Genomic DNA, 25487 nt, shown 5'->3' with positions numbered 1-25487 from the left:
TGTGATATTACCCCCCAAAATCAAGAGGCAATTTGGGCAACAGAACTGCATCCTCACGTAGCCTCCCTCCACATCCTCCTCCTCCACCACCACCACCTCCTCCTCTTCTTCTTCTTTCAGCAGATTTGTTTGTAGGGGGGCCGAGGCGATTTCGTTTGGCCCCCTTTTTTCACATGTAAGTATGAATGTCAGAATGAAGGGAGGATGTTTTATTGGGGGAAAATTTCGTGCGTAATGTCTGTTTTTAAACATGAATGTCTTCCATGCGTTCATCTCAGAGAGCCTACCCTCAATAATAATCATTAAAAAAAAAAAAACAATAATAATGAGAAGAATGATGTGCTAATCAAGTTTTACCGCCCTTGTATTACAAAGGATGCGTGGTATCCTGGACTATGCATTCGCCAAAACAACGCACATCAATATGAATACATAATTTATTTCTCTCTCTCTCTCTCTCGCCTAAACCAACTGCTGTTTTCTCTTGTCTTTTCTCGCAGCTCCGGAGAGCGTCAGAGGAATAAAGTCATTTCACATTCACCGGAGCTCCCATAATATAACAGCAAAGATCCAGCTTTTTTTTTCTTCTTCTTCTTTTAAAAAAAAAAATCTCATCACATAAAATGGCAACCAGGAGTGACCACTGTGGATCAAAAGACGCATTTGGGCGCAAACCGAGGCCGTGGAGAAATTAAACCACCTGATGGGCACCGGAGAAACCGAGGAGAGACTGTTTCGGGGTCGCTTGTTGACTTGGTGATTTATAATGCTGAACAAATAATAATAACAACAACAACAACAACACAAAAAAAAGGGGCGCTGCAAGTTTTTTGACACAGAGCGTCTGCGTAACAGGCTATGACACCGGCCCTTACACACATTTCGGTTATGGTAATGATGTCATAAAATATTGGAGAGGCCTGTGCCTAAAAGGGGAAGACAGGCTGATCAATATCTCCTGTCATGTAAGTAGCCACATGGACTGCACTTCAACATGGACCTAATTGAGGTGTGTTTGTTATTCTGACATATTCGCAACTGATTGGTCGAACCCGGTTGATGCCTCATTTTCTCTCTCTGCGCGCTCTGAGCTGCAACTTTTATCCTCTGGCCTGCATCCACGTCGCCCTGAGGCGGTTACCGTAGCGCTCACGGACCGAACCGCTCGTTGACTTAAAATGGAGTTTGCCATGGTGGGTGCGGACGGCGGGTGCAATAGTCACCTGCCTTACGGATATGCCCAAGCTCGCGCACGGGAGAGAGAGCGCGAGAGGGAGCGCCAGGTTGCCCAGTCAAGAGCGGCGGCGGCGGCGGCGGCCGCGGCGGCTGCAGCCGAAGGTGGGTCCGGTGCGGAGGGAGGCGGTGGCGGCGGCAGTGGTGGTGGTGGCAACAGCGGCGGCGTTGGGGGGTCCACCTCCTCCTCCTCCTCCTCTTCCTCCTCCTCCTCCTCCTCCACCTCCACCTCCTCGAGCGCTCATCTCCTTAACAACCGCCAGCATCAGTGTCGCGCCGCCTCCTCCTCCACAAACGCCAACATCAGCAGCGGCGGTACCGCCTCGCGCCCCTCCTCCTCCTCCACCACCACCTCCTCCTCGCAGCCGCCACAGCACCAGCAGGAGCCCGAGCAGCAGCAGCAGCAGCAGCAGCAGCAGCAGAGAGTTCTCAGAGAGCGGAAAAAGCAGCGCGGCGTCGGACGGTGGAGACGCAGCCGGACGACTCTCGGCGGAGACCTGCGCCACTCGGAGCTGGCGCTGCTCGGATCCGAGGAAGACATCATGATAGAGGAGGAAGAGGCCGAGGGAGCCGAGGAAGAGGAGGGGGGGGAGGAGGAGGAGGGGGACAGAGGAAGCAAGAGGTCGAGTTTTCTGTGTAACATGGATGATGAGGAGGAGACCGTGTCGCTCACTGACAGGCGCCCTCAGTCCGGGTACGAAAACGTTTACAGCGAGTGCGGCTGCTGCGAGAGAGTTGTCATCAACGTGTCGGGTCTGAAGTTTGAAACTCAGCTGAAGACTCTCACTCAGTTCCCGGACACTCTCCTGGGAGATCCCGACAAGCGAATCAGGTACTTCGACCCGCTGAGGAACGAATACTTCTTCGACCGGAACCGACCGAGCTTTGACGCCATTCTTTACTATTACCAGTCAGGGGGGCGTTTGAAAAGACCAGTCAACGTCCCGTTTGACATCTTCTCCGAGGAGGTGAAGTTTTATGAACTCGGGGAAGAGGCTATACTCAAGTTTCGGGAGGATGAGGGTTTTGTCAAAGAGGAGGAGAAACCTCTTCCAGAGGACGAGTTCAAGCGCCAAATTTGGCTGCTTTTTGAGTATCCGGAGAGCTCGAGTCCCGCCAGGGGGATCGCAGTCGTGTCCGTCCTGGTCATAGTTATTTCTATTGTCATTTTCTGCCTGGAGACGCTGCCGGAGTTCAGGGATGAAAAAGAGTATCTACAGCCACGACAAAACTCCACTCAACCTGACCACGGATTTACTCCTTTCAACGACCCGTTTTTCATCGTGGAGACTGTTTGCATCATCTGGTTCTCCTTTGAGATTATAGTCCGCTTCTTTGCGAGTCCGAGCAAGCCGGCTTTCTTTAAAAACATTATGAACTCAATAGACATTGTATCCATTTTGCCTTATTTCATAACTCTCGGCACGGACCTGGCGCAACACCAAGGCAACGGGCAACAAGCGATGAGCTTTGCCATCCTGAGAATAATCCGCCTTGTCAGGGTGTTTCGCATCTTCAAACTGTCCAGACACTCCAAGGGGCTGCAGATCCTGGGTCATACCCTGCGCGCCAGCATGAGGGAGCTGGCCCTCCTCATTTTCTTCCTCGTCATAGGTGTCATCCTGTTCTCCAGCGCGGTGTACTTCGCCGAGGCGGACGAGCCCACATCTCAGTTCACGAGCATCCCCGACGCTTTCTGGTGGGCCGTGGTGACCATGACGACGGTGGGCTACGGTGACATGAAGCCCATCACCGTCGGTGGGAAGATAGTGGGCTCCCTCTGCGCGATAGCGGGCGTGTTAACCATCGCGCTCCCGGTGCCGGTCATAGTGTCCAACTTCAACTACTTTTACCACAGGGAGACCGATAACGAAGACCAGACGCCGGTGGTGGAGAGCATGCCCCCGGGGTGCCCGTATTTCCCGGACTTTCTAAGGAAATTCAAAGGCTCGCCCTCTGGCTCCTCGCTGGGTGACAAAGCGGAGTATATGGAGATGGAGGAAGGGGTGACGGAGTCGCTTTGCGGGCTGGACAAGAGCCCAAGTAAAGGAAACGGCACAGACATAGGGAGAAAAAACAGTACTAACTCGAAATCCATTCAGACTGACGTGTGATTACAAGTAGAGTTTCGTTTTTTGTTTGTTTTTTTTTTCGTTTTTTTCTAAGGAAGAATTCGCCCTATAAAGACACTGTACGCCCAAGAGCAGGTGCCCTCCCCCCTCGCTACACACACACACACACACACAACTTTTACGCACGCATCAGAGCCCCCCGTCCCCCTACACACACACACACGCACACACGCACAAACACATCAATTGGCATGTTTAAATATTTCATCCTCTCCATCTCAGAACTCTCCAATAAAAAAAAAATCCTCTCCACGCCTTCAGGAACAAATATTTCAATCGGGTTGATCAGTGGTTTCATCCAACCTGTGCGTGCTTCAAAACATCTAGACATTACAATTAGGAAATTGGTGACAAGACAGGCTATGCATTCGCACTTTATGAGTTTCATCTGTCAACAACAGAAAGGGTTAGGGTTTGATCGTTTTTGCTGTTATGCAATAAAGTTAAAAACAACAACATTTGTTTGCACTAATGTAGAATTTGCGCTGGGTTTGGCTGATTTTTGTTTTAGAGACAGAAACTGTAGGCCATGCAAATGGCAATATTGTAGTCATCCTCTGACCACTTAGCTGAAGAATGTTCAGAAAGGATATTAATAACCTCTTTCATACGCTGCCAGTAAAAATTGGACTCCATTAAAGGGAAAAGCTGAAGATAAAAGATGAAAAGGCTTTTTTGTTATTGTTCCAACCATTAATATTAACAACAACAAAAAAAAAGCTCATCGATAAGACATAACATTAAGCAGTCATCAAATAAACCAGGGCTAGAGTTATTTCTACGACATTTGCATCTATATGCTTTTCCACAACAGGCCAAAAGAAGCCTTGTGTCGTTGAGCCACCACGAGAGCTAAGCACAGGAATCATCAGAGTTAAAAATAAATAAATAAATAAAAGTGGCTGGACTTCCCAGGTTTTTTTTTTCTTCTTTTTTTTTTTCTATGGACAGGCTCGGGGGCCTTGGCGACAAAAAGTTTCCCCACTTCTCATTTCAAACCACCTCAAAATGACAATATCCCTTTACAAGGACGCAGATGGAAAGCTATAGCAAAAATGACTCTTGTTGTGGAAAACTCCTCCAGAGAGGAGCTTGTGAGGAACTTCCTCTCCTGTCCGCTGGACTTCGTGCACAATTCTTTTTCCTTTTTCCCAAGAGGACTATGATTATCTCCGAGCTCAGAGGATCTCCAGGATGTGGATGTCTTCCAAGGTATGTAGCCCTGCAGTTCGTGTGTGATAGTGTTTACAACGCAGTGTCATGGGAGTTTTGGAGGAATATCCCAAAGATGATAACCGCAACACTCACTACATACCTTATTAAGACGTACAGTATATTTAAGAATATCACACCCTGACTTTTATTCTCAACGCCAAAGAATGACGCGTGATTACGCGTGCGTAACAGTGCGTAAAATCCTGTGTGGATCGACGCTGCCGAATATGACGCACATGCCAGCCATCATGTGGTCAGTTAATGTTTCTCCTGTTTATGCTACGCTCAGATTTAACATCCAGTCACTTAACAAGCAGCTTCTTATTCATGAGAGCTGTAATTATGTCATCTGAGGTGACATCAGGTCAGTCTGCTGTGCACAGAGTGTCTAAAAGTGTCAAACGCCAAAACCTGAGGACAGCAGTTATTTTGATCTGTTAAAGCGCCTCAGAGTTTACTCCCTTCTTTGGTGGATAGTCTCAAATCATAATTGAAAATATAATTGATTTGTTTTTAGTCTTTCTTCTGCTGTCCAGTCGTCTTATTGATAGTTTTCTCAGCTTCCACAGCAGGTGTAGCAAGAAGACACTGTGACACATGAAGCCAGAATATATTGTTTCACACATTTATCATCCTAAACCATGACTTGTACTATCAAATCTATCAAAACATGTTGTTCTACAGGCACCCAGGAAAAACTTAAAGCCTCATCCATTCAAAAATTTGTCCTGCTTTTTGGATGTTTGAGCTTCAGTTTGCAGTTTGACACCAGAAGGCTGTTTTCACATGCGTCAGCTGATCTGTGCTCACCTTAAATCTCAGTTTGAGCAGCCATCTGTGGTCAAATATGCAACTTGCACAAATAAGATGTAGAAACCTGAAACCTTCCAGTAGACAAACTCTGAGAATGGATTTTCCAGTAAAAAAGGAGACATCTTTGTGTCCAGCAGTTAAACTTGTGAAATTTTAAATATTTGCACCATCAAAGATTCTGGATTTCTCAATGAAAAAGGAGCAGATGTAAATTTAGGAATTTTAATGAGGTAATTGAACTTTGCCAGTGCCATTTGGGTTATGGGGTGCTTCCACCATCTGCCAGAAAGTACTCATCCACCTCCTTCTGGCTCTCCCTCTGTTCTTTCTGGTCTTTATAGCTAAAAAGCTACATGCTAAAAATGAAATGTCTGTGGTAAAAACATACCACACAAATAATTCATTATTATTGAAAACTGAGTATTTTTGAGTCTTAAAACAGGTGTGGAGGGGTCTTTAGCTTGTGCAAATTTGGTCCCACATGGGGTCACCTGGTTAATAGACACAGAATACGTTCAATAAATCAAGACAAGAAAATAAAATTATAATCTTAATATATGTCAGCATTTCTTTATAATTTACAAAAACTTGTCATATGTTGGAAAAAAAGTTGAGAAAACGTAATTGTTGCCCTCTGAAAAGTCTATATATATATATATATATACATACTACTATATGTACTATATACTGCACTTTCACATATATCAGCTTTAGCACACACACGCTGTCACTCCATCAGTGCTTCTCAGTGTTCATCAGCACATAATCACTGCATCAGCGTATAGGCCAAATAATTTATCACACTTGTGTGTTTATATCCTCAGAAGACCTATTCATACACGGTATTTTCAACACCTGCACCCACAACCACACACACACACACACACACACACACACACACACACACACAAGGCACCATCCTGGCACACAGCCAGCTCCTCTTGATACCTCACACTTTGCACTTACATAATGTGGCTTATGGCAAGAGGCGCAATCCAAAACATTTTTCAAGCAAAGTGTGTGGGTCAGGCATATTCTGAGGCCTGTAGCTGCTGAGCTGATCTGTGAAAACAGCCTGTATCATCCCGAGCAGATCCGAATGCTTCTGACTGCTCATAGCGTCCCGTCGTCACGTGCACGGTGAGTCTTTGTAGTGCAGATTTAGAACATATGGCCGCGCCATGTGACAAAGGGAGAGTTATTTATGGTTATTTCTTTTAAAAAAGTGTTCCACGTCTGTCAAAGGACAAAGAAGGAGAGGTGGAAAGAAAGAAAGTGAGTGTGCGGCACATAGTGTCAGACTGGGTTATGTAATAATACAAAGAACAGAGTGCAAACGAGTCGAGCTGGTCGTCAGGAAATTAATCGCCTGGTTTGTTAATCAGTTATTAGCTTGAGTTGCTCATCTGTTAAAGACATCAAATGTTTGCTTGTGTGACCGTTTTGCTGCTCGACTTCTGAGTTTTGGCCTACTGGTCAGACAAAATAGACAGCTGAAGACATCACTTTATGTCTCATTTGGACTCTGGATTAACTGATTAATCATTTCATAAATAAAGACACAGCTCTCAGAGGTTTCGACACAGCTACAGTATTATACTCTTGTGGATGGACTCTTCATTAATAAATGTCGACTACAACGCTCCACTCTAGTACAGACAGTAGTAAACCACAGTGATTCAGGTTTTCTTGTTAAGTGAACTCGACTGCCAAGGGTCACGTTTGTATCCAGACTTTCTGGGTCCCCCAAAAAGCTTCAGGTTTTCTGTGTAGCAATTAGTTTGTTGTACTTTAATTAATTACAGATTTGTTTGGTAATAAATAACTTGGTGCAGTTCTAAACTAACAAGATAAGGACCCTGCAGTAGCTCATACATTTTACCCAATTATAAGTCAAAATGTATTCCTGTTTCATTTAACCCGGGCGGCACAGTGGTGCGGTTGCGTCACAGTAAGAACGTTGTTAAACTTTTCTGTGTGGAGTTTGCGTGTTCCCCCGTGTCTGAGTGGATTCTCTCCAGGCTTCCTCCCACAGTCCAAAGACATGCAGGTTAATTGGTGACTCTAAATTACCCGTAGGCGTGAATGTGAGTGTGCAAATGTGTCACCCCTGTAATGTACTGGCGATTTGTCCAGGGTGTACCCAGCCTCCCGCCCAGGTCAGCTGGGATTGGCTCCAGGCCTTCGTGACCCTGATAACAATAAGCATTTATGGAAGATGAATGAAAATGAATGAATGTATTTATATTCCCTTTATGAGAGAGTCCTGGCCAAAATGGCAGCAGAGAGTAGTTAAAGTAGCCATCTTATTAAAGCAACATTGCGTAGAAGCCGATATTTTTAAGAATTAGTGCCCTTAATTTTCAGAGTGCAATAAAGTAATGTCCAAAGAAACTGGCGCGACACCGGCTCCGCTTCCCGTCAGCAGTCCCCTGCACTCCGGGCCTGAAAACCTCCTCACCCTGGTGGTCCAAAACGCCTGGGATACACACACTAACGCTCTAAGCTCTCAGTCCAGGCAGCCCGGCTAACAAACTGGGCCAACATTAACGAACAGCAGCAACAGATCGCAGCGGTTTACTGGAGCGATCTGTTGGAGCAGCCAGAGGACATTGTTTTCTCCATAAAATATGATCCAGCTTCACCAAAATGGTAACACTTGTCCCGTAACGTGTTACAAACTTCTCACGGGTGATCGTACCCAGAGCAAAGAGTTACATGTTGCAAGAAACAGACGAGGGTGCAGAGTAGGAAAAAAACTGATTACACATCATTGTAGCTTCAAAATCATCAACCTGATATTTTATGGGAGAAAAGTTACATAATGGGACTTTAAATGGTCTTTTTTCACTATTTATAGTACGTCACCTGACTAGCCAAAGGCTTTAAATTTTTTTGTTGCTCTGAAAAACAACAAATTTAACAAATTCAGTCTTTATTTTGAAGTGAAAACATGTATAAAACTCACAAGAGTTTTGCAAATCTAGGGTTACCATGTACACATGACCAGGCTGAATAAGGGACCTGAACATGGCCTGGCCTTAACATACCGTTTGTCCTGCAATCAATCAGTCAGTCAATCAAAATGAATCAATATCGACTGCACTGTGTTCAGATTTACAGGAGTGCATACCTGTACACCTGTATGTCATTCACCCTTTCACTCAGCTGTAATGGTCATAAGCTGACAAAAAGCTCAACGACTAAAAAGAAGCTCCGGAGCTAAACTGTCCGACATGTCTCAGGGTTAATAAGATCTTTTCAAACTGACGATTCAACAGAACAGTATCCAGGTTTCCCATTGTGGGATTATCACACTGACGTCTACATTTACAAATGTTTCACTGAATCAGGCTCCTCACACACTCCACATTTTATGCGGTGGTGACTTGTCTAGACTGTAAAGAGTTTCTCTGCATAACAGAAGCAAAATTGTGCTGACAGCCATAGGTCGGAGTCACGTCTGACCCTGCTGACAAATGGCTAATTTAGCTCCTCGGAAAGTGACTTCTACCTGCAGCCAAGACATCCATCCATCTTCTACATCCTCTAATACCTGTTTAGGGTCACGGTGGTGCTGGAGCCCATCCCAGCATACACTGGGTGAGAGGCAGAGAACACTCTGGACAGGCTGCGAGTTATTTACAGAGCAGCCATAAACGCAGACACACACATTTACACCCCTTAGGGGAATTTGAAGTTCACAGATTACCTGACCTGAATGTCTTTGGACTAAAGCGCCCAAAGGTAACGCACACAAAGACAAGGAGAACATGCACAATCAATACTCGACCAGATATGACAACACTACAAGTGTTCGATTATAGCTGTGACATCACATCAACCCCTAAACGCCGGGCTAAAACTAATTAATGCGGTCTATTGCAACAGCCCTGCAACAGATCCGACCTTCGCAAAGGTTGTAATGTTCAGCTTTTGATGAAACTGCAGTGGAGAACTTTTACTTTGAAGGCTGGAGTTTGTTGCCCTGTTGAAATATTTAGAGGGTTGTTTCTAATATTTTGTCTGTCCCATTTTGGCAGATCAGTAAATATTGGAAACACCTGTCAGTATAAGACAATCCAACTAAACTACAGCCTCCAAAATGAACACAACATTGAATCAACACCACTTTAAAACATTTTTAAGCCAAATTCTGAATATTTAAGTCAAACAAATGTTATTTATATAGCCAAAATCACAAATTGGCCTTAGATTTTTACAGTATTTACACATACGACTATAACTTTAGGATTTAATGCATATTTAGCGAGGTGTACTTAATAAACAGCCATGACATAAACTTGATTGTTGATGCTCCTTTGCAAACTTTAAGTCTTTTTCTGTTTGTTTGTTTTTTCAAACCACGTTTTCATAACATGTTCATGTTTTTGGTGCAATTGTTGGAAATGTGTATGCAGCAGTGTCCAATAATCATAAGTATGGAACCAGAAGTGATGAAACATAATATTCTGTTTCCAGAGGTGAGAACTGACAGTGAAATTTAGTGCCAGGTCATTACTGTAATAATTATCTAACTTATCTTATATAACATGCATTAAGTAACATGAGAAGTGGAAGGAAGTAGGAAGAGGCAGACTGAAAGGATGCATCATCAACCCCTGATTTCTTAAATCTATATTGTCAATCGGCAATGACATAAGTGTTCGCTTATGTGGCCATAGGATTTGGGATATTAACTCATAATAGCTAAAACAATATGGTATTCTTGTTTTATTGCTTTTAAATAGTAAAGACCTCAGAATTTACATTTACCGCTGGAGGCAGGGGCATGACACAAGGGCAAACTACCTGGATGGGTTGCTATCACCTACAGTGCTGACTCAGTGTTTGATTCATTCATTATTTTATTTTTTTATTCAGAAATATGAAACCTACATGTTCGCTAGCTTGCTGGTGGTTTTCTTGCTACATCACCACCACCCAGAATTCAGTGGATTGAAACCAATAGAAGGAATGTGTATTGCGTGACTTGCATGCTTGTGCACTCGCGTGGCACCCTCACATAAAAACACCGCTCCATAGTGGTCAAAAACAAAACAAAAAATCAGCAGGGTATTTTAAAATAAGGGGAATAACAAACCCACTATTGCGTCTATGAATGAGTATTGTAATTTAATTTGTTTCCCCAGGCAGCTGAACAACAGCACTTCACTTCTGCTGTGTTTTTCTTGTCTTTTCAAGTGAATGCATAATGGCAATGTTGGCTGTTGTGTCATTGCCACTCAAGGGAGAGCGGAAAGTTAGAAAACCGGACAGTTATTTTTGTAACGGGTGAAAAAAAACCCCCAAAAAACTATAGTATCACAGACATGACAGACGATGGATTACCAGTGTTTTGAGTCAGTGTTTAATTTAGCGTGAATCTGATCCACCAACCAGCTCTTATTTTAGTGAGAAATCTTTTGAACTTCATTCCAACAGTCTCACTAAAATAACCCTGGTGGAGACTTCTTGAGTTGTTGAGGAGACAAAATCCAAAATGTAAAGTTTGGATGGAAGTTTATCTTTATGCTGAACTGACGAGAAGACTGTCGACATGCGGCGTCCTTAATCTCGTGTCTCTAGAGTGATGTGTTATTAATGGACCTGTAGGGAATTGTTAAATATTGTATTTCTTAGAGGGAGTTTGACGCAGGGAGCTTTAGTTGAATTTAAACTGCTAATATATTTATTTTTGAATGTTTTGTCAATGCTACAGAAACATTAGGTAATCGTTAAGTATGATAAGCTTGTCTGACACTGACTGCTGTTAGTTATTGGTTTGATTAATGGGTGTGTATTGATTACTGACAATGGCTGATCAGGTTTATTCAGTTTCTAATCGCGGTATGCAGTAAAGTAAGTGTGTTCAAACTTCAGACTAGAAATAGTTATATCTTATCTTTGTGCTGCAAAGTTTGTTACAATGCAAGATAAATTAAGAACATCAATATAACATTAAGTTAAAAGCTACAGAGTCTATATTAAACAGACATATCTCATTCACCTTCAAACACTGATGGTGTTGGCTGCCATGCAAGGTGCCAACTGCTCATCAGGTAATCATTCATACACAGTCACACACGCTGATGGCGCAGCCTTTGGGAGCAATTTGGGGTTCAGTATCTCACCCAAGTGTCATGGATTGCTTTTGTCCAAATCAAACTGTTGTATAACTGTTGTTTAATATGCATTACCTCAATATTTATTACAGCAGTATTATCAAAGTGTAATAGAGATGAGGCAGTGTGCACAGTCCTGAGGACAGGTCTAATCAGCCAAAAAATAAAGGTAAAGGAAAGTTCTTTGTGCTCTCACAGTGTTTCCACTGATCCAGCTGGCCATTTTCTCATAATTATAATTATTCTGTGGAAAAATCATTAATCAAGCAAAACTACATAGACTGGAACATATGCCCGATTGTTTGGAAAGATAATTCTACATGTAAACAGTATTTTAAGTAATTATGGTAAATAATCTACTCATAGATGAGCCATCATGCCTCAGTGATAAAAATCTTTCCCTTGGAAGTAACCAAAGCGACATGAAAAGAAAGCAATAGAGTGGAATTTCATGAGGCTGGAATGTGTCTACATTCATCTGTCTCGCCAATACATTAATCGGGCCTGATAAAGGGTAGTCAGCTAGCTGTGCTGCCAACACTCACAACACACAATCCCAGCTGTTGTCATCATGTGAGTATTTACGATAATTGACGCCTCTTTAAACAAAAATGAGACGGTTCGAACTACCTTCTTGTAAAATCATTAACTAATGCTTCAAAAAGGAGACAGGACTAAATCATCAATTTCAACTCAAGAAGGCTGTTGACTCTGATTATTGATGAGCTGCTGTCCAGGCCAGGCAGTGGGAAGTGAGAGAAAGATAACAGGCTTTTAAAACCAGGAGAGAAAACATGACCATTTATAAACCTCTCCCTTGAGCAAAGTTAGACATTGCAGGCCTGTCAAACTTTGGATTTAAAAAAGCAGATATCACACAAGAGGGAGTGCTCTTGTACTGAATATCTGCACGGTTGTGCAGCCTCTTGCCGGAGATAATCACAGCCGTGCTAATATCGAGTATAACAGCGCTCTCTCTTGTGTGGTATTGCTTTTATACAACAGTTCTACAAGTGACATTTATCATTTAACAGTAATAAGCGACAACAGATGATTTGAACATGATTTGTTTGTTTATTTAAACATTTATTTGAGCTACTTTGTGTAGGTCTACATGTTACCACAGGCCAGCTGCTTTGTATCGTGTCTCAACGCTCTGATAAAATCAAACCTGTTCAAAATTATCAGAAGGTACGCAGGTAAACATGAAGCAGGAAACTAGGTAGCTGTTTTGGCAACGAGCAAAAGAAATCCTTCTAAAATACCGTCACACACACAACAGACAGTGAATTTAGAGTGTTTTGAATCAGCGTTTAATTCAGCGTGTATCTGATCCTCCAAGCCGCTCGTATTTTAGTGAGAAATCTTCATTTTTTTCTTTTATTCTTGTGCTCGTCTACCACTAAAATAACGTAGCGAGTTCTTGATTCGCCGAGGCAACAAAATCGACAATGTAAAGTCATTAAATGTAAAGTTCATCAATGTTTTGTCAGTGCTACAGAAACACTGTGTTACTATACTATAGTATGATAAGGTTGCTGGATATTGACTGCTGTTGGTTATTGGTTTGATTAATGGTTGTGTTTTGCTGATCAGGTTTATTATCAGCTAATCGTGTTCCGTTTCTAAGAGCAGTATGCAGTAAACGGTTGCCCGTTCTGTGTTTTTAAACTACTTGCAGATAAAATGATTTTTGTTATGGTAAAATGATCTTTTCACAACATGTCGACTGGAAACATTAAGTCAGCCTGAGACAGCGTTTGGATCTGACGTTGGCTTAATTAACAAGCGAGCTACAGGTGATAAAACCTGCCAGAGACAGCTGTCATTTCAGTCAACAGATACCAAAACAAGAAACCTGGTTTTCTCTAATTCTGTCTGAGATCAAGCAGTTTAAATTTATTATCAACAAACCATCAATTGGACAACTTGCCCTTTCATTGACCAATTAACTCCCCACACGGTAACATCTTACCTGCTCCAGGCTATCATGTACTTGACAGAGTCTGTTTCTCACCTCCCATTTTCCACGTAAACAAAATGTTCACAAGGGCAGTTAATAAAACACTCTTGGGATTACAGCCCCGGTAAGTTTAAACCAGCTCACGGTTTCCATGCAGCGGTTACATAATGTCCCTCTATTGAAGGAACAGCAACCTGATTCTTCTTTGCACCCTCCACTGTATCCTCGCTTTCTAATTGGCTGCATTAATCTGACAGTATCCCAGGCTTTATTGTGTTACTTCATTCTAGACGTGTAGATTGAATTGCTAATTACACGTACTGTATGTCTGTGTGTTGGGTTTCTCCACCCACATAAAAAAATCAGCTGCTTTTGTAAGCTTAAAAAAAAAACAGCAGATGTTGCATTTAAAAGAATAATTCTGATCTATAGGTTCCAAAATGATTGCAAATCTAAAATAAAATATAGATTGCAAAATCAGTATTTTCCATATAATATGCCATCGTTCTTTGTTAGTGTACACAGAGGTCTCTGTGGTCAAAATATTGATTAAGTTTGCTGTCACACTGACAACCTGAGGCAACAGAGGATTATAGATTTGTTATGGCATTAGGAAAGGTAGTAAGCATTTCAAAGATTTGTCATATCAAGTTTTGCCCGCCCCCCCGCTCCAACACTCTCATTTTCCAGAGTGCTACCTAAAACCCCACAGTGCTGCAGCTTTTTATGAACAAGCTTGAGATTTGATTAAATGGAGCAGCTGCTCAACCATAAAAAAGTTTTCTCTGCTCCGCTCCCAGTGAAGATGAGCTGGTGAGCAGAGGACGGCAGGCGTCCTGCTGGTCCTGTAAACTTTTGACTGGCCGCAGATGCTGATGCAGTGCGCTGTGGGAGTCAAAACACACACACACACACACACACATGCATACATCAGTATGTGTCTGGAAAATCATTGCAGAGTGAACTTGATAGCCGTGCATGCTCTTCATCGATGGTAAAATGTAAGGCAAACATCGAGCTCATAAAGACTTATATAGTTTTTAAATAAAGTCTTTGCTTTAGTTTGATCTGAACCAGCATAAGTGGTTTGCAACCTCCGTGGCTGAAACGTGAAGCCAATGTGGACGTGCCAAAAACTGCAGTTCCTCAAACGTCCACTTGAGGCTGGCTACAGGACGAGTCAATGTCCATAAGTCCCCATGTTCAAATGTCCAACTTCACAGCAGAAATAAACATGTTTACAGCCTGGTACAAAAAACAGTTTTGGTCTCTATAGATAATTTTCCCATTCATGACAACTGTACTGAGTATGAATTTCTATATAGTGATGTTACAGGTGGCATCTTTCGGGCCACCTCAGGTCCGCTGATGATCCACATCTTTAGATTAACTGAGAGGCTGAAGAGGGAGAACTGCCAACATGGCGGCAGCCAGAGCCACAGATCTCAGAAACGCTGTTCCATTTTTTATACCGTCAAAAATAAAGTGTTTTGAAAAAAGGATTACGGAAAATGGCAAAGCAAGAATTAAAAATCAACACTGCAGCTTCACTGACTGTTACATTGGTCGCTGCAGGTGATAAAGAGTGCAGAGAAAAGCAGATGGTGTTGGTGGATTATGTCACCATGAAGTGTCAAAGAGTTTGTGAAACAGAATTAAGTTGATTAAACGGTCTTAAGGTGCCGCTGTCTTTTGTTCAAATTCACGAAATATGACCTGAACAATTGGCTTTGAGAACAGATGAGATAACTAACAAATAAATAAATAAATAACGTTTCATTGTATTTGTATTTGAATTCTGATTGTCTCACCTCTGCTGCTCTCTAAATAACAGGCCGTATGGTCCTGCTTATTGGATTTGTTTGATGTACATATCTTATTTGGAAAGAGTTTGCTAGTTGTAGCAGTGAAATGAACTAAATAAAAGTCAAATAGTGGGTTTAGGCATGACACTGTACACGCACAAACTCTCACTTTGTTTGGAAAGAACGCGGCCATATCCTGTTCCTGCTTACGTAATGTCACATTATGGTCACATCAGTTTGTCTGAAATCACTTTGTAGTCTGTATAACTTTATGTCTTCTGACTGTCAGCGTCTTTGCCTGACAAAAGGATCGATCAGTTATCGATTCGTTTGATTTCGGTGTTTGTTTCCATAATCTCTCGTTGGATCGGTGGCGGTCGGAACAGCAATTAAATGCAGACAGCGTGCTCTTAAAACAGTTTGTCTAAAAATAACCGAAGCTACGCCACGATTAGATTAGACAACAGGCAAATTCTCCTTTTCCTGCGCACCAAGGACTCGTGTAGGACAAACAAGACCTGATGACATGGGGATGGTGTCACATTAATGTGCTGTCATTGTCTACATCATATTACATAAACGGAACAGGCACACAGACAAGGGGTTTGAGTCTGGTTTTTGGTTGCTCTCAATGTCACACAGAGTTCTAAAAGAAATGGAAATATAAAAAGCCGTACAGCTACAACAAATCTGAACAAAGGCAGGTCAGAGTAAACAGAATTATCACTGTGTATACATACAAGTAGGGGAATACAATAGGTGTGCATGCTGTATATATAAATATAGAGCTTGGGGGCCACATTTGAAAAAAGACAGTAGGCCATGGGCCAGTTAATAAACAAATACTAATATACTCTGGCTCTGTTTGACGCCATATTGGCAGTCCTGCCTGTTCCGCCTCCCGGCTAATCTAAAAATCGGCAAAAATGTGGCTCGTCACCCTCAGTACAGTTGTCATGAACTGAAAAATTTGCTATAGAGACCAAAACTGTTTTTGTACCAGGCTGTAAACATGTTTATTTCTGCTGTGAAGTTGGACATTTTTAACATAGGGACTTATGGAGACTGACTGGTTCTGCAGCCAGCCTCAAGTAGATGTTTGAGTAGTTGCAGTTTTTGACACATCTGGCTTTACTCACAGCCATTGGAGGTTACTGCTTGCTCTTAACTTTCATTTGCATACTACACAGTGGTTTAGATTGATATGAAGTTTTGGCCCCCAGGCCTTAAGTTGAGCATTATATACTTGAAGTTTTATAAAAAAAAAAAACTGTAAAATTCTGCTGAATAATATAATCCAGGAGTCGCCTTTAGAGATTAATGTAGTTCTGCTATATTAGGCTACAGCATACATCTCATGCAGCCTTAACTTAAGCAACATAACATCCTGTAGAAAATTAATTTTTGTCCGGCCTGGAAAGTGTCACAGCAGCAATGTGGAGGGGACCGTCACCTTTTACGTAGACTACTTCATTTAATGATGATTAATGCAATGTGTATTTATTGCACAACATTATGACCATCTCTGTGGAGAGTTCTGGGCTGCAAATTGACTGCTCCCATCAATCCTATTTACAGCAAACAAGCTCTAATGAACCCACTGTACACTATGTGTCCTACAACAAACAGCAGAGGCAGATATTTCTCTGGAGTTAGTGGAGGATAGAAAACAATGGACTTAATTTCATCAGCTGCACAGATACATGACTCCAATTGAATGATAATGTTCCCCTTATGCAGGCATGTGTTCCGTTAAGTCCCTCTCTACTTTTAAAAACCTCCCGAAGACCCATCTCGTCACAGGGCATCTCCTCTCCTGACACTACCAACAACTGGACTTCTGGAACGATCACTTGTTTTTATGCGAGTATTACTTATTGTTGCACTAACATATCCTTTTTTGTTTCCCTTTGTAAGTCGCTTTGCGTAAAAAGCGTCAGCTAAATGACTAAATGTTAATGCACGGATCAATTACTGCAGCTTTAAGTTCCTCCTAGAAGATTCGTCAGTTGAGCAGTCGGGATAGTGACGTGCAGTGTTCGCTGTCAGCGCACATAATCTCTTTTTGACTGAGTGATTCATGCGAGATGATGGACACGGGACAAACTATTTTTAACCACTTTTCACACTCATCAAACTAATTATCCACTGAGGATGTTTCCAGAAATCTGTTTAACTGTTGTGGTGCAGTGTGGGATCAACTTCACTCACATCAGCTTGTAACTTTGTAACTTTGTAACTTTGTAACTCAGTGAGCTACATATTTATTTTTTAATAGTTGTCAAACCACCTTAAAACGTAGGTTTATACTGTGCTTTAACTGGAAATCTTTGCACTCTGTTTGCTCTATCTTACTCACTTTTTGCTTTTCTGCAAAACCTCTGTCTGCAGTTCAGTCTCAGCGCACTGAACTCTACATTGATTCTTCGTCACGCACAATATCATGCAGCAAAGCCGAGAACACTCGGGACAATCCCTCTCCTGCCTTTATCCAAAATCTGGTTGTTTTTCTTCCATTTTTTTCCCCTTGCTCTGTCCGATATCAGCAGCTAGACAAAACGTTTCCACGATTACAATCTTTCACACTTCGATAGCACCGTCAGTGCACAGTATATCACCATTATCTAACAGACATTACAGACGCATGGTATATTATTCACTTATTGTGCTGTTCGACAAAAGACAACTTTGGCTTGAATTCAGATCAGATCGGAGCATTATTCAGTGTATTGTACACATAGTTCTCCTTGCTTGTTCTACACAGTCTGACAACTGTTAATGTTAAACGCTGATAGGTAATATCCAGTTATGTAAGTGCCACGTGCGCAGTCAACATCTATTACCGTCAGATGACCTCGAGTTTCACCCCATGGTCAGTCTAGGCCGGCGTGGACATGGAAAACACAAATCCTAGATGAGCCTGGATCAGGGGGCGTCTCCTCTTGTATCGATCACCGTTATGTAAACTTGAAGCCGGCCCTCGAATGTTAAAGCTCTCTCAGCTTTTGTCCTGGTCGAGCAGCGATTGTGCGTGTTGGAAAATGGCTGCCACGACCAGACCTCTACAGACCTTGTCTCCCACTCGTTCTCTCTCTGCTCTCCTGTATTGCTGCGACTCTGTGCTTTTATGTGGAGTGACTAATGCTCGCTCTAAAAAGGGCCTGGGGTGTATCTCACAGTGTGTGCACGTGTGCAGGGATGTGCAGTTGTGTATGCGCACACGCCAGTGCTGTACGTAACCAATGAGCACGCCGGAGCTTGACTCGCTTACATGAAGATGAGTCAGTTTCATGGCCTGCGAAGACCCGAGATCACCCCCCACACACACTTCATCTCGATTCATGCAAATGGTTTGATTTGTAATTGTGCACAAGAGTGACTGTGTACCATAGCGCCTTAGTGCCGATTCACACGCTCCGATGGGAGTTACAGAGAGGGCAGGAGGTTGGAGGTGAGACTGATGAGTGCCACAAACAATAACATTCACCGTGTGCCTGTTTTACACTGAAAGGGTTGGAGAATCACGATGTTTGTGTGCACGGTAATGATGAAAGATGCAGAGCGCAGTGGCACAGTGAAGCCATCTTTGGCTTTGAAGATAAATGAATTGTAATTATTACAAAGATTATTGGCTTTATTGTTGCCGTTGCTTCTGTTAGTTTCATTTTAAGAAGCACCTGTTCATGATGCTCACCTTCAGTGTCACGGTTCTTCTTTGTGTGTGATGTAGCTATCATTATGTATGTGGGAAGGCACAGTGGCTCGGTGTTTATCACTATTATCTCACAGCAAGAAGGTCTTTGGTTTGGGTGCAGATAATGAATGGATGGACTCTTATGTGGGTGATTTACTCAGCAGTTACTGGTTTGCCTGGAGCAACATAGCGACTGTGTTTTTGTGTTGGTTTTGTGGTCATGTGTTTTAACCCTCGGAGAGCCCATTTTAGATTTCTCTAAAGCACAAGGGAGCGCTCGTCATTTAAAAATAATTCCCAGAGTATTAAAACACTGAAAATAAAGTTCTGAAAGGTTATTGTGGTTGCTCTTTCCGTATCCCTCCGTTCCCCATTGAGTTCGACATCCCCTGAGTCCTAGCTACACCACTACCGGTGTTTGAGTCAAGTGCCCCCGTTTCTGCTGGTGAGGACAGCTCCTGGCGATCCGTTTGCGGTCACTTTCAGGCTCGACGTGCTCTGAGATCCAGTGGTGCAGCTGTTATTTACATCCAAGTACCCGAGCCCTTGTGTCTTCTCCCAAATCTGCATCCACAGGTTGATTCTTTTTGAGTTTTATACTGTAGATAGTTTAAGTTTTCATCAATAACCTGGGTTCGCCAAAGAGTCGGCAGAGAGAACTGACCAGGTCTTTTCTCATAAAAGTTGCCAAAGACACAAAGACACCATTACCACATCACTGTTGTCTATTACAACAATGTGGGTTGCTTGAAATTTCATCACATAATCACTATCCGTTCAGAGCGGGACTTAACCGGCTGTTTTCTGGGGGAAGGTTCACAGAAGAGTCGGCGGCTCGTGTTGACTTTTCCACATATAAATCGGGTGTTGTTTATCTTTCTCATGGAGCGGTGCTGTTCTTTATTCCTATAAACAAAATAACTATTTATGACGGCTTTAGTTTTTAGTTTAGTTTAGATGTTTTTTTGTTTTTTTTTTTGCAAATATTTAATTACTTACTTACTACTAAAAAGCTATAAATGACACATATTTGGCATTAAATTTAAGAGGAGGTTGTGTTTTTTAAAATGAAAGCAGCTTGTCATTGTCAATTCCTTTCGGTTTTTGAGATAGAGCTGTGTGTTGGTTGAGTAGGTTGAGTAAAATGCTCATTGAGTGACAGTTCTCTGATGAACTGGAGGGTTAACTGTCTTTGTGATGTGTTTATGTGGAAATTTTAAGTTGTTTCTCGCTGATTTCGTCTTTTTGCATTTGATATCTTGGACCTCATATTTGCATAACACCTTAATAATGTAATTGCTCACTGGTTAGCTGAGTAACTTTATAAAAGAGACATCACAGCGGGTGTTAGACATTGTCTGTGTCGCTTCTCTCTACAGGGAACTGTCACTGTAAACAGAAATAGGGAGCTGAGGGGAAGGAAGAGCGTTTTATAGAAATTAATTCAAAGCAGCAGCTGGCCAACGGGTGAATCATTGCTACTGAAATATCTACCAACCAGTTCTTACACAATTTATCTCCAGCAAGTGTTTTTTTTTTCTCTCCATGTCTGTCTCCAAGAAATGATGTTTGTACTCTACTAATTTGTTTTCTGAATAATGTGATAGGGAAAGTAATTGCTGCCTGGGATATGTTCAATTACTTTTGTTTTTGGCTACATTTTTGCACAGAAATCATAGAAAAGGAGTACAAAGCGCAACATTTTGACTCCCGTCCCGAGTCTTGAGTCCTGTGAGTGGTTAGATTTAGGCAACAAAGAAAAAGACTTCCCATGCTTCGTATGTTTATTCGTGTTCTTGCAGAGAATTACACGAGGAGACTGAGACTACCCTCATGTCTCTATGGTAAATGTAAATATAGATCGGCCCAGTAAAAACTTTATTTTACACACTACACAGAATAAAAGAGACGTGGCATTTTAAATAGGTTTTCAGGTGCTGGTTTTTCAGTTTTTAAGTGGTGTTGTGAATGTTTCCTCCACATATATCCAACATATTTGCCACATGTTGCCTTCTGAGGTCATACTGTCAAGATGAAGCACCTGGACGGTACACTGTTGGACTGGTGGTCGAATTGAGCCACTGTTCCTCGAAATGCCTCTGAAGTTTCACATGAGCTGCCAAGTTTGCTCAAAGAACTTCTGTCTTCTGCAAAATATCTGCCGAATGTGAACTTGAGACCCGTGCGATTAACCAAACTACTCGACTGTTTTTTCCCTCCGCTGCACATCGCAGCCTCCCTTCCTCTCCGTTCCCCTCTTTGATCACACACACACTTACAGTACACACAACACACACACACCCTCCCACCGGCTTCCACAGTTTGTGTTTTCCTTTTGATTTCATTTGCTGCAGCAGGTCGGTTTTAATTTATTTATGCGACTTTACCTCTCATTCAGATAATCTGTTATCATGCCTTTCTGCTTCTTGTCTCTCTCTGCTCATCCTATGCAGTTTGGTTCCAATTAGTGTGTTCTTGATGGCTTCTTTCGAGGTGAGAACTATGGTTAAATTTAGCTTTTCGTGGCTTTTGTTACATGTTATCTTTAAGCGTATGAGTGTGGTGCCTGGTGTGGTGCTTCGCTGTGAAATCTGTGCAAGTCTTAGGTAAATAGTCATGACCTTTACACTTTGACAAACATTATAATATGATATTATGAGTTATGAAAGTAGAAGGATAAACAGCTCGGCTCATTTCATCATCAGTGGCTTCAATCATGACTTACTGAACTCTCATTTGGTTTGTTTGGTTATTCTTTCATGGCTCTGACATCAGTTAATGATAAGGCAGCGCGCCAATAACTTCTAGGACTGCTTGTGTAAAGAGTTATGTTTTCATATATTTGGCAGTTGATTTTTTTAAACGCAACAACGTGTTATTAAAAACAGGATGTGGAAATAATTCTCCCAGTGGACAACTGGCTTCGCTCGTACCTCAGAGGGTGAAAAACATCTTTATGTTCGAGGGACTTTGCGGTTTCATTTTCCTTGGGCCAGGTCCACGCAGCTATTTTGGAAGGCTTTCACTGACGTCTGTTGGATTATGCAGAAAAACCACAACGTCCTCTTTTAGGATTTTTGTTTTACTTCTCAGGCCACTAACAGTAAATCCTTTCTCCCTGCAGCCAACTCCTGGTTTTATACAGTCATGGTTTTCTGCCTCTTCATTAGACGTTAGACTCTGCAGTTGGCAGATTTAAATTGCTACCACAGCACTGATGGAAAATTCCATTTAATTTTTACTGTTAACAAATGGTTGATTTGTTGATTTTTCCTGCAGCCACAGTATTTCTTTGTGTGGGCTGGAGATCTTCTGCAAACACTATCATAGAAAGTGTCTTGAAATTACGCTTCTGACTCAGACTGAGTGAAAATACACTTTAATAATCAAGAAGATCACTACTCTCATTTTAATAATCAGATGTGCCCACGAGCCCATCTTTTTATTCTGCACTTGAGATAAGACTGAATTTTATTGCCTTTAACGGTTCGAGGTGTGAAACGCCTTCTTAACTGTGACTGAGACAATGAAGTAAATCTGTCATCAGTGCAGATAATATCACGCCTTCACTTAATCTCTTCTTTCAGATCATTCTTGGTAATTATTAATAATCCTAGCTGTCTTACCTTGTTTATGACAGTGGTGTTTTTCATCAGTTTCTTGTGACTGGGATTGCAGCAGACAGTAGATTTGCTCACAGCAGTTAAATAGGAGGATTAACCTCTTTAAGATGTGGTCTCAAGTTCGGTCTTTTATTTTAACCATGGGAGTCGAGCAGCAACCTCCGTGGCTGTGAAGTGAAGCCAATGTCAAAGTGCCAAAAACTGCAGTTCCTCAAACGTCCATTTGAGGCTGGCTAGTCTCAACTTAAGGCCTGGGGGCCAAAACTGGTGGAGCCAGGTGGCCGTCCAACGACTTTCTAATTTAAAATGAAAAAATTTTTATATTTTGGCAACCTCATATCAATCTAAACCACTGTGTAGTATGCAAATGAAAGTGGTTGTATGTAAGGTTGCTAATATCAGCCGTCATCGCACTGCAACTATTCAAACATCCACTTGAGGCTGGCTGCAGAACGAGTCAGTCTTCCATAAGTCCCCATGTTAAAATGTCCAACTTCACAGCAGAAATAAACATGTTTACAGCCTGGTACAAAAAACAGTTTTGGTCTCTATAGCTAATTTCCTCATTCATGACAACTGTGCTGAGTCTGAAAACCCCCTGTTCAAATTATATTAAGGCTTAAAGTGCCTTAATAATTAGGACCATGGCCACTTTGATTGACAGGTGGATGCTGTTACAGGTAGCTTGTTTAAGCACCCAGGCTTCATTCAGCCCAAGTTGTGGTGTCTCGCTGGTAGTGGACCCAAAAATGCAGAGGAGCAGAGTTTGCCAAATAAGCAGCCGTTTATTAGACCACGGGAAAAAGGGGCAGGGGGTGCCACGGGCCCCAGGAAGGCAGCAGGGGCAGGGGAGCTCACGGGGGGAGCTTGAGCCGGGGACGAGGTAGGGAGAGGCCGTCAAGGGGTTTAGGCTGGGGCGGACTGGTGCAGAAGCCTGGTGGTGAGGAGGGCGAAGAGCTGGAGTCAGAAATAAAAGTCAATACTCAGATAAATCTTAGTTTACAAAGTCTTATGAGGAGCCTGGTTGATCTACCATTACGCGGTGACAATCTGGCAGCAGCATGCAGGAGGCCAGCCTCTAAATACTGCTCGAGATGATGATCAGCTTCAGGTGTGTGCAGACAGCTCCACAGCACCACACCCATCCCTGTAATGAGAGCACCTGGAGCCCAACCCCCAGCCTAGACACCACACAAGTATGTGATGCAGGTGCAGTTTGGTATATTATGTGAATTTAAATGTGTGTGCGTGTGTCTGTATAAATGTGAATGAATGAATGACTAAATGTGTGAATATATAAATGAAAATAACTTAAGAATGAATGAATGTTGAGTCTGTGTATCAAAGTTGTCACAAACTGGCTCAAGATATGTGACAAAGGCGATGAGGTCAAAGGTTAGTGAAGAATAAAGAATGTTTGTTGTAAATTACCCACAACTACTTGAGGCGTGGAGAGTGGCAGTATCAGTAGTGAATGTAATGTATGGATGGGTGAGGAATGTATGTGTGTCTGTTGAATGCAAAAAGGAAACAAACCCAAGACAAACCCAAAAACCAGGAGCAATGTGGAGCAGAGAGAGAGAGAGAGAGAGAGAGAATGAATGGTGAGTGGCATTTATAACCTGGTGGAAGGCCACTCCCTGACTGCCAGCACCTGCAGGAACCAATCACCTGCCTCATGGTGGGCAGAAAGGGAGGGGTCGTAACAAAGTAAATATTAAATGCATGAATCTGTCCACCAGGGAATAACTGATTAAATGAATAAATATAGCTGAAGAATTATTGGATGAATGTGTGTATGGAAGAAAAACAAAAAAATAAACAGTGAATAAATGAACGAATGAATGACTCGGTTTCAACAGATCAGCTGGTGAATGAAAGATTTATAAAACTCATCAATGGAGAGGAATGAAGGAATGAAAGAATAAGTGAATGAATCAGTGGGTCAGTCAGGACACGAGAGAAAGGAGTCAATGGATGAACGGATTAGAGTCAGTGAGTGTGTGAATGAGATAAAGGGCGGATAAATAAATGAGAAGTCAAACAATGGATGAAAGAAAATATCAGACTTGATGTATTTATGCATCTATAAAAATTTGAGAACAAAATTATTCAAATTAAAATCAATTAATTCAACAAAAAGTCACTTTTTCCTGTCAAACTGTTACTTTTGAAAAAACGTGAAGGCCTTGACGGTCTACTAAATACACACGAACGCCTAAATCACTCTGCGCACTGTATAACACACTGTATAACACATAATATATGAAACGTTGATGTTCACTAAACATCTTATAATCAGAATCAGATTCTTCCTCTCAGCCTGAGCTCTTTCAAGACATGTTGACTTGTGTGTGTTTTTTTTTTCTCTCTCCTTCTGGTGCAGTGTGTCAGCATGCGGGGAAAGACACATTATTAGTTATCTCAGTGTTTGCCTCTGTGGGTTTCCTGTGAGCTAATTGGAGCCCTCCCATGTGTCCCGGCTGAAAAACTGCATGTTTGTGGTTAAAAATAGGTGCAGCATTTCCTGCTGTGCCAGGGACGAGGATTTGTTTCCAAAAAGACCCCACCTTGGTTCTGCTTGTTAATTCTAGTGGTGCATCTAGTGCAATCGTGTACAAAATGTGAACAAAGTACATTATGTGCTGAAATGTTACACACACACAAAAAAAGGGGAGGTATTATCATTCCAGCAGTGCAACACTGGGACAACACACGCAGTGTTTGGAAGCTGAAAAATGACAATGAGTAATAAACCAGACTTTATAAACAGCATGTTTTTTATTTTTTTACACTATACCACTAAGTAATGCACCTGCCACATGGTATGATATGCAACATTTTACTATATGTAATGTCTGTTATCATGTGTGCTATTGTTATG

At 42.1% G+C, this 25487-nt stretch overlaps 2 protein-coding genes across 2 annotated transcripts in view; one reads left to right on the top strand and one right to left on the bottom strand.

The window, feature by feature from the left end:
- LOC104920623 (gonadotropin subunit beta-1) overlaps positions 1 to 25487 on the bottom strand; it is a 117214-nt gene that overhangs the window by 13387 nt on the left and 78340 nt on the right. The window lies entirely within an intron of this gene.
- kcna4 (potassium voltage-gated channel, shaker-related subfamily, member 4) lies at positions 106 to 3521 on the top strand. The gene is made up of 2 exons (XM_019273363.2): positions 106 to 175; positions 501 to 3521. Exon 2 carries the CDS (start codon positions 1179 to 1181, stop codon positions 3345 to 3347), a length of 2169 nt encoding a protein of 722 aa, XP_019128908.2. The 5' UTR covers positions 106 to 175; positions 501 to 1178; the 3' UTR covers positions 3348 to 3521.

The sequence above is a fragment of the Larimichthys crocea genome, chromosome VIII, assembly GCF_000972845.2.
Source record: "Larimichthys crocea isolate SSNF chromosome VIII, L_crocea_2.0, whole genome shotgun sequence".
NCBI lineage: Eukaryota > Metazoa > Chordata > Actinopteri > Sciaenidae > Larimichthys > Larimichthys crocea.
This window is presented reverse-complemented; position numbering and strand designations above follow the sequence as displayed.

What these genes read in the sequence shown, in the direction of transcription:
- kcna4 (XM_019273363.2), top strand. Translation starts at nt 1,179, where the DNA reads ATGGAGTTTGCCATGGTGGGTGCGGACGGCGGGTGCAATAGTCACCTG.